The 15,215-nt window shown below is 41.6% G+C and overlaps 1 protein-coding gene across 1 annotated transcript in view; it reads left to right on the top strand.

Moving 5' to 3' along the window:
• The window catches only part of LOC104404739 (guanine nucleotide exchange factor DBS-like), a gene marked incomplete at its 5' end in the record, with an annotated part of 43,776 nt that extends 34,505 nt beyond the window's left edge, over positions 1–9,271 (top strand). The window contains 6 exons of the mRNA XM_010013256.1: positions 2,060–2,131; positions 3,854–3,940; positions 6,127–6,245; positions 6,808–6,920; positions 7,901–8,004; positions 9,171–9,271. Of these exons, the coding sequence (XP_010011558.1) occupies positions 2,060–2,131; positions 3,854–3,940; positions 6,127–6,245; positions 6,808–6,920; positions 7,901–8,004; positions 9,171–9,271 (596 nt within the window). The remainder of the gene's footprint in view (positions 1–2,059; positions 2,132–3,853; positions 3,941–6,126; positions 6,246–6,807; positions 6,921–7,900; positions 8,005–9,170) is intronic.
• Between the last annotated feature and the right edge of the window lie 5,944 nt (positions 9,272–15,215).

The following is a 15,215-nucleotide window of genomic DNA, read 5'->3' as shown; positions in this document are numbered from 1 at the left end:
CCTGCTGACTGATATATATACTGCCAAATGCTGTTCACAGAGTGAGTGCATCAGGCTCAAATTCCACAAATGCAAGAGGTACCAGTAGAAGAAGTGTCAGGATCAGTGTAACACCTGCAGAGAGGCAGACTATGACATTCTGAATGTCTGTCAAGGTGTGCTGCCAGTGCACACAGTGACTCTTCTCAGTTTCTCCATAATAGGCTTTAAAGAGTGATGCTAATTTCCATGGAAACTGTCTTAATTTTTGGCTGATGTGGGATTAGGTTTTCCAACTTCTGCCTTGTTCAGATTAACTGCAACTCAATAGAAATTATTTCTGCATTTTCTTGAAGCTGTTCAGGAATTTTGCTTTTGAGGAGAGAAACTTCTCACTTCATAGCAGATATCAGATGGTAAGAAAGCCTGAAATCAAGCCAAAAATGGAGTAGCAATAGATGCATATTTAGCATAATCACAGTTATGATTAGAAATTGTTTTTGCAAGGACATTTTTGGGCATGTGTAATGGAGCTAGGTGCCCAGACTGCATTGAATTCTATGTGGTTTATGTGGAAATTTATCAGTTTTATTTTTTAGCTCAAATTATTTTGAAAAAAGGTACTTTTACAAAATTTACTTTAAGTTACTGCACTAGTGCCTAGATTTAAACTCAAAAGCAACCCATGGGACTGTAGGAACCTATGCCTACGTGTCAGAGTTACTTCTGATAATAGAACATATGGTCTTACATCAAATTCTGAATATATTGTCCTTCAGCAGTTCCTGGAACGAAGTGGAGGAACTGAATTGCATGTTTAAGATTTGCAGGGCAATTCACAAACCAAATTAGAAGGAAAAATGGCTGAATGCATTTGTATAAAAATATTTGTTATATATTTGTCAGGAAGAAGTTTGCACAGCGTTTAGTGTATTCTAAATAGTTGTGAAGGGTATAAACCATATCCTTTGCTGTGCAATGGAGCAGTCATGAAACGAGATTGTGGTGGGGTTCATTGGCAGAGGAAGGATGTGATATTACCACTACCTACAAATGTTTCTTTGCCAACTTCTTTAGACCATAACACTAAAACATCACCAGATAGAAATGATTGGCATAGAATAGGAGAAGACATTTTCATAGCTTTCTGTCCTCGGCAACAACTTCAGACGTACATGATCAGTTACTAAGTTACAGGAAGACACAATTATTTCCTAATATTTATTAGCAAAGCTGGGGAACACAGAAAGCAGCATATATGCACAAAGAGAAAGGGCATACAGGATTGTTCTTTAGTGTGGTTTATCAAAAACAGTATGTGTGAATTATATTGAAATTCAAACTTCGTTACAGTTTCGTATTAAAAAATCCTGTCCTAGGATCCTGTCCACCATAAGACTGTTGGCAATTTCTTGGAATGCTCAGAAAACTGCTTTTGTAATGATTTTAAAAACAAAGGGTGTGGGGGTGGGAAATCAGTGATTTTCCATTAAATGTTTTATTTACTGCATCTGCTTTAAGAAAATATTTCAGTTTAAAAAAGAACTGAAGCCTGACTTGTCTCAGCATCAGCCAAATGCAGGTCTAGCTGGGGTGTTTGGATGCAAGGCTACTGCATACTGCTGCATGCTGATCCTCACTGCTAACAGTTCAGCTCCATCACATCACCAGTCCTCCACATGTGGAGTCAGGATACAGGAGGAGGACTTGTGATGGATGCCCTCCACATCAGTGCGGCGTTAAGTGCTGGCTTTTGTGGGCTCATCCCTGCCAGCCTCATGGGTAGAAAGCTTTTGATTATGACTCAGTCTGGTTAGTGCCATCTCCTGGACAAGAGTGAGAGAAAACATTCGTGTTGATTTGAAGCAGATACACTTAGTTACTGTCCACTGTCTTGTAAAAAGGAGTCTGGTTCCTGTCCACATCACAGAAGTTAATCTTCACCACCTAGAATTTAGGGGTTGATCATTCTTCTGAGTGTGATGGAAAGTATTAGGCAGGTAGTGTTTCTAGGAAATGGGAAAGCAAGTTTCTCCTTTAACAGTATTTACAGCCTTATGACTCTGCAAACTTCACACAGGTCCCCTTGTTCCTGCAGTTAAAGTCAAGAGACATGAAATAAAGAGTGACCCAACTCCCCTGGGGTTTGAAGGTATGAGTGTTTCCATCCTGCATGAAAATTTGTTTGGCAATATTTTGATATTATTCACTGGATTCACATCTCATCACTGCTAGCAGACAACACTGCAGTCCATTAGGGGCTTGGTGTCAGTTATCTGTTTAACTATGATAAACACAGCTTGTCACCCCCCTTGCCTGTCCCCTGCACTCATATTACATTTACCAACTTCCACCTAGGGATGGGCCTAAAATAAAACCCTAATTCTCTGCCTGTTTGGGGAAGTGATGTCTAGAATATCATCTGGATCTGGACTTTCTGCCTGGCTTTTACCTCACTCCATAGAGTGCAGCAGCAGAGAGCCAACTTTTCACTTTCACCTGCAGTCTGGTTGCTTGCATCTATCTTCCCTTGTTAGTGTCTACACCTAGTAAGAGAAGCAGGAGCCATGTGCGTTAAGACTTCAGGAGAGGCTAGACTGCATTAATATCCATTTAAGGTGCAGTGTTTCATTTCAGCCAAGCAGAATTTCTACCTATTTCTTGCAGCAGATTCATCAATTACTGTTTAATAAACAATACCAAAGAGTTCAGCCACTGGAAGATCAATAGCTTCCATTGTCAGCTTTCCCGTTTACATGAGCATTTGCCATCATGTGTTGTCTTGTTGGGCACAGGCAGTCAGGTACCCCTGCTGCAGGACAGGGAGGAGAGAGATACAGACTGAGGAATCCTTTCTTAGGATTGCGTTAATCGTACAAAACTTTGGTAGAAAGGGCAGGGGGCCAGATCAGTGATGGAATCAGTGACATATCAGAGCTATCTTCTATGTCTCTCTCAGCAGAAGAGAAGACTGGAACAGAGAGGTCGGAAGAGACAATTCAGAGAGCAGAGGAAACAGCAGTTTTGCTGTTTGCAGAGTATGTCCTTTTGCCAGTGACCACAGCACTACATTTTGAATCATCCTGGTAGCCAGTACCAGAGTTTCCCAAACTGTGCTCTTTATATCTCACTTTCGTCACTGGCAGATACTTCTGATCCAGCAAACTGTGACTGCAGAGGTAGAGAGTATTTCAAGGTGCAAGTACTGTCCACAGGACAGAGCTGAGTTGATCCTCACTACTTAAAACATGATCCTACTGCACAACATCCCTCACCAAACTGAGTGGGAAACAATGAACATTAGCATCCCTTTACCAGGAGATACTGCTGCTCTTGCCAGAGCTCTGACAGAGTTAATAACACAAAGGATTTGATGTTCTTGGGTAAAAACTTCCCCCACAAAACTGCATTGCATTCATCAAGAGTGAAATCATTCATTCCTGGCTGGACAGGAGAGACTCCCTGGTCCCGTTTCATTGCTGTATGGATGAGCATCAAAATCATATACCATCACTCACAGAATGATTTGAAATGCTGCAAGGAAAATATGTTAAAAATGTGTACGGAAGCTGTAGTGAAATAGAACACTGCACTGTTCACCCAGAAATAAATTTCCTTAATTAACATCAATATTTCTGTTTGACTCACTTGGCTGTTTGCTGTCCTTCTCAGACTTACAGTTTTTCTGTGGAATGCTGCTGTCTTTTCACTCATTTGTGCTGGTCACGTGTCTCCTCTTTAATAACTGTTGCACCCCAGTCCACCTGTTTGTTAAAGGGACTACCAGTTGCAGAGGTGGTACAGGAATTCACTTCGTACTGGTTGTCTGGTCACTGTTTAACCCTGAAGACACAAATTGTACTTCCTGTCACAGATGCTTTTGAGAACACCATATTGGCCCAGACTAAATGTAATACCGGTTCCACCATGAGACCTGTACCTAGATCTGCTTCACAGACAGGTAAACAAAATTAAAACATTTATCATCTCAATTTGAGAGTGTAATATAATTTATGATAATATTTACTCTCTTTCACTTCAAGAGATTTTTCTTTTTTAATGAGCATTATTTCCTGTGAAAGCAATGAAAGAACAAGCTTGGATCACTAGCAGGAAGTGAAACAATGTCCCAGATTCTGGTTTTCTGTAAGTCAGGCACAGCTGAAAATTATTTTAATTGATGTCAGCTCACAATTTGATCTGTGTTATTTTATAGCTTGAATTAGGTACATAATACTTAGGCTATTTCTTAGTCTCTGAAATTAGAATAGCAATTTCTATGGAAAAGGAAGGCTGATGCATATATTTATAAGGAATCCTTGCTGTTCAGGTTTCTGCCTTGGATGCTTTCTACAGATGACAGCTGCAAAAGATAGCTGCAACTTTGTCTGAGCAGAAGAGAGAGAGATTTTTCTTTTGCTTTTTGTAGCCCAACCTGTGAATTTGAACTAAAATTGCTGTAATGGTTTGGAGCTAGATAGCATCAATGTATTCTTGTACATTTAGACAGTTGCTGGTATTTTGCTGGTGTGATTCAGCTGATACTGATACAGATATGGGATTCAGTTCTATATGCTGCATGGTCTGTAACTGAAATAGTTTTTTCTGTCTTAAAACTCTGTTGGTATAGACCTTGGCAGGGACTCTCACAACCTAGTCTATGAATGCCACTTCGGTGGCTAGTTTTCAACTTGAAAAGTTCAGATGATCTAACAATAGCTGTAGGCTTATAACTGGGGATGTTGCTCTGCTGGAGGAAGGTCACTGTTTCTCTTGTAACCGAATTTGGCATTTGGGGCAGTCACAGCCCCAGTGTAAGAGGAGGGAGAAGAGGCTGCAGAACTGCATGACCACAAGTTGCACCAACCAGTGCCTGTAACAGGGAGGATGTGCACGGGGAGGGATTAAATAAATTGGTTAATAAACCTATTTCTCTCAGATCAGATCACTTTTCTCTTTACTGCCTGAACTGCCTGGCTTGGGTGTTGTATTGTCTCGGGCCAGGTTTTACTGTGGGTTAGAGTGCTAGGTTATGTATAATCCCACTGTATGAGCCTTCTTGTCAAAGCACTCTTTGCCTTGTCAAGAGCAACAGCCCACAGACTGTAAACAACTTAATTCAGCATCTGCGTATCTTGAGTCCCTGTGAATCAGCTAATGCACAACAGGTGCATTAAGTAGGAAGGCATGTTGATTTAACTGACTCCATTCAGTTTATAATCTGTTAAGGCTATTAAGGTTTCCTCCTGGCTGGACTGTAGTCACCCCTGTTAGAAAAGGGACAGGTATCAAGTGTAAAGGAACATGCAGATTATGACTGCCATCTGTATGGAAGAGGCTGAGTAACTTTTCCATCATGGGAGCCTCAGGCAGGTCTTATAAGGCTTAGCCTAAATTTCCCTCAGGACACCTCTTCTGGATATGCCTTTGTAGGTAAACAGACTGGCTGTTGTGCTTGGGCTGGAAATCTGTCATTAAGTCCCTTCCACTGGGCTGGTGTGGTTTTGGGTTCAAATCATGCAATAAGACTTACAGAAATTTATGAGATCTTCTCTACCTACTACCAAGGTCTGGTTGTCTTTGTGCCTTGTTGTTCACTCTGTCCCTTCTCTGCACTTCCAGCCAGCCCCAGGGTATAGTCTTGTAAGTTGCTTAGGTGGTAATATCACCTTAGGGTAACAAGGAGATAAGAAGTCAACCAAAGTTCAATGACTTCAGACTTCAATTTACAAATTAACATGTGGAGGTAAGCTGGAAACTGAATGAGCGTGGCCTTCTGAAAATCATGTCAGCAAAAGTTATCATTTGCTATGGTGCTTGCTCTGCAGAAATATTCCTGGTGCTTGCTTTTTGTACCTCCTGAAGAGATTTAGCAATGCTAAAAGCTCAGGGTAGTGATGGGCATGCACACTGTGGCCACCTATCTTCACTCCCACACATGTCAGCATGTGGTACAGGTTTTTAGAGACAGAACAATGGTTGCAACGTAATTTTAATGGCAAAATCAGGGAACAAGCTCTAAAAAGCACAAGCAATTCAGTAAGTGGAATAGTGGGAAGTGAAGTTGAAATGTATTTTTAAAAGACTGAATCTGAAAGAGGCTAATGACTAATAGCTAACTCTTTTTGTTTTACTTCCTTTGAAAAGGTTGGCCCAGCAGGCAAATGCCATCTCTAGACACATTTGAGGATTTTGAAGCTATCCCCTCCAGCACAGATGAACTTTCCAACTCTTCTGACTTGGAGGAAGAGACCAACCCTAACAATGTAATTCCTTTTTCAAATTACACTGCCCTTTCCCAGTGTAGCCTCCTCTTCTCTAAAGATCTCAATTTAACCTGCAAAGTTTGGGGTTATACCCACCCTAAATTCATGGATGTGTAGGAACAAAGAAGATGGAAACTCATCTGGAGTGTTGGGAGATTATTCCAAGACCACTTTGTGGATCAGGACCATAAAAACTCACCCCAACTTGTAAGCTGTAGCTTTACCTGTTACTGAAGTGAGGGAATACTCTCAGCCTTAAAAAAAGTAATTTCAGACTTTCTGAGGTAACGAGACCTGGTGTCACAAACCCAATTTCTCTATCAGAACAATGGCTGGCTGGTTAATTCTAAAACCTGCATGCACAGCACAGTTCAGTCCCAGGTTTGAATAATATATAACCTGAGCATGATAAAAAAAGAAGAAAAGTGGCTCAATTCCCTACAGAAGAAACCTGTCAGCTTGAAATGCCCAATTCAGTATTTAACTAAACTTGCTCTCTCTTGCACAGTGTTCTTTCATCCATAATGACTGTATTTCTGGTGCACGATTTCATTCCTTTTAGGGGACCAATCTTTTTCGGGTAGAAGGCAGTTTTGACAGCTGTTTCCCGGATTCTTTTACACTTGAGGATGGAGATTTAGTGCAATTTGTGCAGGAAGGAGAGAATGGTCAATGGTAAGTACAGAAGAGAGACAGAATCTTACAGGTAGAACAGCCGTAACTTTCTGGGAAAGATGGAAAATATTCCGAAGAATGTTAAAGCCTCTTGAAAATCAATCCAAATCCATTTGTCCCATTGACCAAAATATGAAAGAGGCAGTTGGAGGCATGAACAAGCAGCTTTCGTTAATTCCACCTGGTTGGTTTTCATCCTGAATGCTTGTGACATGAGGCTTGAGAGGATGGAAATTTGCATAAAGGAAACAGAGGAGAATATTTGGGCTTTAGACACCTTTAGCCAGCTGTCAGGGCAGCACCCTCCCATAGGATACATCAGTAAAATCCCCATGCCTTCCACTGAGCTGCAGCAGTGAACCAGAGAGCATTTTTAGCCCCAAAAGCTTAGATATAAAATGTGGTTGACAAAGTGGAATAAATCTGGCCCGCTTGAGCTCACTTATGTTTTGGTGTATTTATTTTTTCTTGCTGACAAGTGAGTTTTAGGAACAGACCTGGTTGGACATGTGAATTCTCCTTCCATGGGTAATTTGAAGGAAGAAGATCTGATCTCCTTGAAGTGCCCATGCAGTCAGACCCTTCACTCAGAACTGACATGCAGTTGTGATGGGAACAAGTCCCGTAGGGTCAAGTAGGTGGGAAGTGAGCTAGAGCCATCCACACTGGATGGACTTTATAGAAAAAGGATAATATGAAAGATTAATTTTCTTCAGCTCTAAATTTGTCCAAGGATCTCAAACACAGGCCATGGCCACTGGTTCCTTGTCATATAGTCTGTTTGCAAGTGAGCTTGCTCTGGGATATGGGGTCACCATATGAGACTGCTGAAACTTAAGTCACTGGCTCCCTATAGGACTGCCCAGGTCCTCTACCTTCTTCCTTAGTTTAGGAAATAGCTGCCCAACGTGCACCTCTAAGAAACACAACCCAGGGAAAGGGAATCTAGGGAAATTCAATGGCTGTTCTCTGAATTTCAGGTTAGTGAAGAAACTCATCTCTGAGAAAAGTGACTGGGTTCCTTCCAGTATATTGCAGCCAGCAGAGGGGGACAGTAACAACATAATTAAGAACAGCAATGCAGGTAACAGAGAAAATGTGGTACTGGTATTTGTTTTTTCCATTTTCTTTTTTTTTTTTTTTGTCATACTAAAGAAGAATGTGATAAACAGTGCCTTAGTGTATGTCCGTGCTGCAGTCTCTGGTGATGCAGCTCAGCTAGCCTGAAATTTGGTGATGTAGGTGTCAGAGCTAGTTAGGCAGAGCAGTTTACCTTGGCATGGTTTAATTGTTTTTCCTTTCCTGAGCAGAACTTGAATCTCCTACCAAATTCCTGAGGCTACCAGTACCCAGGCTGTCTACTTTACAGCTAGCCCAAGTGTGTCATATGGTAGGGTATGTTATAACTGCAGGATAGCTTTCATCCTGACATGGGTAGTTTCTGGATTTAAATTAGTATCAGGACTGTGGTTCAGGTCTAGGTTTGAAACTAAAATCTCATGAACCATTACGGGTTTCATCATATGTCACTGCTGGCTCCAAAAGCTGAAGGAAGGGCTGCTCTGGTGAGTGTTCAGCCAAATCAGCACTAAAAGTCATCTTCTTCAGCTTTGATTCTGACCTAACACCCAAACAGGTTGCACTGGAAAAGCTGAATTTCAGCAACTCAGATCAAAGGTTTACAATTTTGGATTCATTTTTGCCCATCGTTCAATATAATTTACCAAAATGTGTCCTGCTTTTCTTCTGCTAACAGAAGAAAGCAAAATCTGGCATAGCGATTCCCATGGGAACTGTGATAGAGAACTACTAGCATTTTATTCTGAGTTACATGTTTCTTTTTATTTTAGTTTTGGGTTGATTTGGGGTTTTATTTTTTGTTGGTTTGTTAAAGTGGAAAAAAACATTTCTGAAAGTTAACCAGGATTCTTTGCTGTGCTTTAAAGGGAGTTTGGTAATTGCTCCTTCTTCACTTCCACAGCAGGTCAGTTCTGTCTTTACCTTCAGGGCCTAACTGTGTCTTTTCATTCCTTTGGCATGTCTAATGCTTCAAAAGAAAAATAAAGCCGTACACATACTACAGTTATATGCCAAAATAGCCTCCCTTGCCTTTAGTGAAGGAATTAGGAGAGCAGTAGAATTGTGATTATTTTTTTTTTTATTTCATGTTTTTAACAATAAACCTCAAGACTGTAGATGGGACATCCTTTAGACAAATTGTAATGACAATGCCCATGTCTTCCTTTTCAGACACGTACAATGATTCCTGCAGTACAGCTTCAGTAGAGTCAGACACTAAGGAGAGTGAGGTGGCCAGAAGCTTCCCAGCAGAACAGAGGGCTGGCAGCTGAACAGCAGGACCAACCTTCCTCAGGACCTCGTCCATCTCTCTTTAATTTTGGGTGGACACTGGATCAAAGTTGCCTTTCTCACAAGCTCTGAGGTTCATCATTCACTAAAACATTATCAGCATGAACAGATGAGAACTGTGCTGTCCACCTGGCAAGCTAGGAAACACAACCTTAAAATGAACATTAAACATCCAAAAAGGATCGAAACCCATTCTCAGTATTAGAGGAGAAAAATCCTCACATTGATTATCAAACTGTTTCAGAAGATGTGGCCTAAATTAGGTCAACAGGAGAGCTGAAGAGTTACTATGCACGCACCTTTTGGCAACTTCACTTGAACACCAAGTTACTGCAGAGGGGCACATGCAGGGTGATGAGTTCTTGCTCTACCATGGGGTTGCCTGGTGGTTTTTCTATTTGCTGGCCTCTGGCTGTGCCTTCCCCATCCTCCTTAATTCCAGCTGATACATCACAAATGTGCCCTTTTTGCTGATGGTCAACACCAAAACCATCTGATTTTAGGGTGGTTGTGGTAAGGAAACTTCTTACTTGGACCATCAGAGAGGTTTCATGCAGCAATGATATGACTACTTCTGGAATGGCACAGCAAATGACCAGCTGCATAGAGAATTGTGTTGGAATGATACAGATAGCAACTCCTGGCTATGAGATGGAGGTGCAGGGCTTAGGGAAGCAAAGATTTTTAACAGCTACTGTGACAAAGAACATTTTGAACTCTTTACAATCTAAGTCATTCCCCTCCCCCCCTCTGCAGTCTGTGGTTGCTGCATCACAATCCTTTGCATTTGGTGCCGAGAATTCAATTGAATGCCATTTTATGTCATATGTTTGGGTAGACTGCATGCTTTCTTTGTGTGCTGTGCTATGGAGTAGATACATTTCATCCCCCATTTGGAATATACTTAAGCATTGCAAATAGGCAGTGAGCATTAGATGCTCCAGTGAGTGGATAGATTGTTGTTGTTAAATACTTCTTTGCAGGACATTTGATTAAAGGACTACCAAATCCCTGCCACATAAAACTGTAATGTATAATATAAAACGATCACAGATGTTATTATTCCTCTATAAGCCATTAGCTCATTTAGAGCAGCTGTTAAGGCATGAAGGGATTTTGATGGTAATTGGGTCTTGGGTCCCACAAAAGCTGCTAATACTTTAGTAAAGATAAATATTGACTAAGGGTTGTAAACAGGCAAATATCAGCCCGCTAAAAATTGCCCTAGAAGCTCAAAAGTGAGTGATGATTGGCTTTCACTATTCGTTATTTTTGGTTTAACGCTGAAACTAATGGTGCTCTATGTAAATAACAAAGGGGACGAAAGCACTAAAAATAGAGATGACGCAAACCCAAACCCCACTCTTTTAGTATCTGAGCCTCTGAGAAAAGAGTAGGAGTCAGTATCATTACTATTATTTTTGCAGGGACCTGAATGTTTTTCCCTGTGTCTCTGTGGAGGTTGGCATTGCAAATATCTTAGTGTATGAGTCAGGATAGCTGTGAAGAAGGTAGATAGTTCCATCCAAGAAAAAGCCTTAGAGTAGGTAAAGGCTTATTCAGATTTTGTTTGCCTGTGAAGGCTTATTGGTTAATTATGAGTTGTACTGTGGTGGTTAATTCCCATTGGTCTTCTAACCCTCAATATCTAAGCTCTGTGATTTCTGACTTTTTTTTTCCCATGACTAAAGGACTTGAGAGTTCTGTACTTTTTTGGAAGCTATTTTAGTCCTGCAGACATAAGATCTTGTCTGTTTTGTGCTGGTTATTTACCCTAAAAATTACATGTAGCCCCTCAGGCACATGAATCCTCTTAGTCTACTGTAGTCATGAACATCTTGAGGGAAGAACTGATTCCTTTCAGTCCCCTAAGGAAATATGCAGTGTTTTCTTTCAGTGCAATTACTTTATCATCTCCCCAAAATAAGTTCATTTTTGTTTCTGTATTATTTTGAGTAATTTTTGCATGGCGTGATAACAGTGCTTCTGTCTACGCCTGCCCTAAGCATAGAAGAGGAAAGGGGTAGGGAGCTTTGATTGCACATTGATAAATATAGTAAGCTTGTGTATGTGTGTGAGAGAGAAAGATGGGGAAGGGTTACCATGGGTATATGAAACTGCCAAAACTAGGATTTGTAACACTGCTGACAGATGGAAAGATGCAAACCTGCACTTTCGAGTTTTTTTACAGGCATCTCATTCTAATGGCGTGAAATGGCAGTGGGAAGGCTCTGTTTGAACGGAAAATGGAAAAACAAGTATTGTCAGTCCATTTCCTACCTCTGCTGTGTGCAGCGTGACAGTGTGCTAGTCCTGTGTCCCTGTTGCCTCAATATCTTCCTAAAACTGGGAAAAAGTTGGAGCTATTGGATTTCCCATGTGTTGAATTATGATGCTAAATTTTAGCATGTGTTCAAAAATCGGGAACCCTCCAGGGGAAAGCAAAGCATTCAACCCCATATGTCCTGCTGTACATGAGTGTCAGTAGTGGCATCCTGTGAGGCAGCCTAGAGCTCAAACTGGGAAAATGATTGCTACAGAAGTGTATCCTGTCACACAGTTCATCATCTCATCATGTCAACTGCAAAGGTATGGGCTGGAATATAATAATTTTCCTCCCTGCTTTGCTTTTGAAAACAATTTGGGGTTTGGCTTTAGTTTTTTGGGGGTGGGGGGTGTGTTTGTTTTTTTTGGTTTGCGGGGGGTGGTGGGGTGGTGGTCTTGTGTGTGTTTTTCCTTTCTTTTTTTTTCCCCCTCCCAAAATCTTGTGTTTTATCCTGTTGGACCAAAGTTTTAGTCACTTCTGCACCATGAGTATCCTGATAATGATAAGTAACTCACTGCTCCATGGCTGTGGGCAGCAATGGCACAGCACTCTGACTCTCAGTGGTCTTTGGGAGCTGGTTGTATCACAGCTATCCTTGGACAGTTCTGAACCTGAGCAGGGAGCCCACAACCACTAGTTGTGTCTTTAACCTTCTTGCAGTGCCAGTGAGCCAGAGGTTGTTTCTGCCTGTTTCTGTCTCCACGTTCCAAGCCCAGACCATACTGCAACCATGGCAGCTGCTGCTGGGGAGTCACCAGGGCTGATGCCTGGCTGATGCCTGTGGTGCAGATGTCAGTGAGACAGTGTCACACTGCTGGCTTTGCGTTTTTAATGAATGAAGTTCCATGACAGATCAGGCTGCTGACAAGTCTGAGAACAGCCAACAAAGAGCAACCTTCTGGCTTTGCTGACAAGACAAAACAGGGTTTGATTTTTTTTTTCTTTTTAATTAGTAAATTGGATAGTCTTTTAATTACTGTATTTCTGGCAAGCAAGGTGATAATTAAGGAATGACTCTCCATGTACAGTCTAGAATATGATTTGGTGATGTCTAGCAAGATTAATTTGTACATTATACTTATTCTGTATGTAGGTTTTTGACACCATAATTTTTAGGTACATAGACCTAAAAATCATAGTTTTCAAATATGGATTTCATTTCAGTGGTGGTTGGAGAAGATAGAGTGAACAGAAAGTCAATTAAAAGTAATGGTTGCCACTAAGTTTCAGCTGTAGAAGAGACAAGGTCCAAGGTGTCTCTGCTGTAGCAGCACTCATGGCTGAGCATTGTTCTCTTGCTGCTTGACCACTGAATCTGTGCCTGCTGCCTGGCTATTATCTCTGGGTCGGACTAGTGAGACCTGCCCTCTTGGCTGAGGTTTTGACTTGGATTTCCTCCCTCTGCTCTGCTGCCATCTTCTGTGAAACTTTTAAAACTTCACAACCTCAAAACTGCTCAGCTGGGTGTAGACTCCTTCCTTACGGATGGTAATGACAAACAGGTAGACGGGCAGTTGCCATGATACACAGGTCTTGCTTATAGTAAGCCATGCTAAACTGTAATGAGGCCCAACCCTCTCCTCACGCTCAACCCCACTGCGTGGAGAATCAGACCAATGGTCATTGTCTTGGTCATAAATGGCTGTGGCCAAACCACATCTGAACACTGGCTCTTGCCAGTGACAACAAAGCTCTGTGTGTGTCTTATATTCTGGTTGTGTATGTAATGGAAAGCCATTTTATTATTCATAATTTTCTTAGACTCTTGAGATTTCAAATAGGATTGGGTATGAGGAAGGCCATGCACTTCCTTTCCAAAAATACTCAGACTTCAAATATATATATGATTAGAAATATATAATAATAATAACAAAAGAGCCAAATTGTGTATTTCTTGTTGCAGCTGGAGCTGAAATAGCTGCTAAGATTTCTTCTCCCCAGCTAAGTGTTTTTCTTCTTACATCTTTTCATGGTGTTGATAATGATGTATTTGTATATTGTGACTGATGAGAGATAATCAGTTTTAATTATCTGTCCTTTTTTCCCAGTCAAGACAGAATGTATGAATTTATTACAAGAAAACATTGTGCAAATGAACTTCCTGTAATTAGGCCATTCTGACCTGTGTAGAACCACCCTTTGTTTGAAATTTATAAAAATTATAACTAGTACAAAACGTTGTGGTTGGTGTCTCTCTCTGAAGTAAAAAGTTGCATAAGCTTTCTTTCTATTAAAAATAAATGAGTGTCAGTAAAGGCACATAATCATGGCTGAAAAAAACCTCCACACATCTGTCCAATATAACTTTATTTGTCCAACACGTATGTCACAAAAGGTACAGTGTTTTTTTAATGTTACCCATCTCCCTTAGTCATGATCCTGAATCCCTGGGACTCTTAGGAGAGTGCAAAGGTTCACGCAGTTTGGTGTTGCACATGCTAATGCTGCAGCCAGAAGGCAATGAAGTTGTAGGATAACTTACAAGATCTCTGCATACCTTTGGCTACCAGTGTTTTATTAGAGAGTGCTAATTGACCCAAATGCATGTTGTGGATCATGTAGAAGGACAAGCAGGTAAAAATGGGATTGTAAAACCACAATGCAAATAGAGAAAAATAAATTGGAACTAATTTCCTCCAATATCCAGGTTTCTGGGGGCAAACTTCACTTCACTAGAGTTTTCAAGTCATGGGCCTTATCATGTTACTGCAGTGCAATTTTGGTATGAGAAAATGAAGAATTTGGACCACACCAGATCCCAGCTGTGAGGCTTGCTCTGTTCCCCACACTGAGCAGTCCCCATGGCAAAAGCCCAGGGCTGGAAATCCAGCCGCACACGTGATGGTCTCTGGTTGCAGATCTCTGGTGCGCGGCTATGCGTGCTGGGACCTGCCTGTGCAGCGCCTCTCCCAGCTTGGCATGGTTTGCAGGGGCAGTTCACAGGACATAGATGGGGCGTTGCTATTTGCCAACGAGTGTGTTTGGATTCAACACTAATGGTGAGTCACCACTGCTGAGCCCCTGGAGCAGGGGCTGAACCAGACAGCAAAGGCTGCTGGCAGTCCCTAGCTGGGATCAGAGCACGTGTGGGGCTTTGCTCAGCCTTATCTTGCTTTTAGCAGGTGCTCTGTGGAGTTGGCTCAAGATCATAACTCTCCTTTCTGTGCCTTAACATGAAAGAAAGAGTTTGGCCTTAAGGAAAGTACTTTTTAAAAAGTAAAGCACTGATTTACAGGTTGTAACCCTCCACTGGGGCACAACTGCAGTCTGAACCAGGTTATGAAACTAGAGAGAGGTCCATGAAGCTTTATGTGGCCTTGCAGAGTGCCCCAAGTCTCAGCTGGAGAGTAAGAGCCTGTCCTCCCCCCAGTTAGCCCAGCAGTCCCTTCTGTTTTCACTTCCTGTCCTAACCATGATTTATTTTCTTCTGCAGTAGTTTACAGATGAGAAGCATGGTCTCTCCCTCTCTCCCCACCTCCTTTCCAGCCATGTGACTGAGCACTCCCTGCATCAAGTGGAACTTTTCAGTCCCCAGGAAATCTTGATCTCCTTTCCACTTGCTCCACGGTGAGAAGCAGCATCTCTCAAACCTGCTGGCT

Source organism: Nestor notabilis, unplaced genomic scaffold (genome assembly GCF_000696875.1).
Source record: "Nestor notabilis isolate BGI_N333 unplaced genomic scaffold, ASM69687v1 scaffold3174, whole genome shotgun sequence".
Taxonomy (NCBI): domain Eukaryota; kingdom Metazoa; phylum Chordata; class Aves; order Psittaciformes; family Psittacidae; genus Nestor; species Nestor notabilis.
The sequence above is the reverse complement of the archived record's forward strand: the minus strand, read 5'-3'. Positions and strand labels throughout refer to the sequence as shown.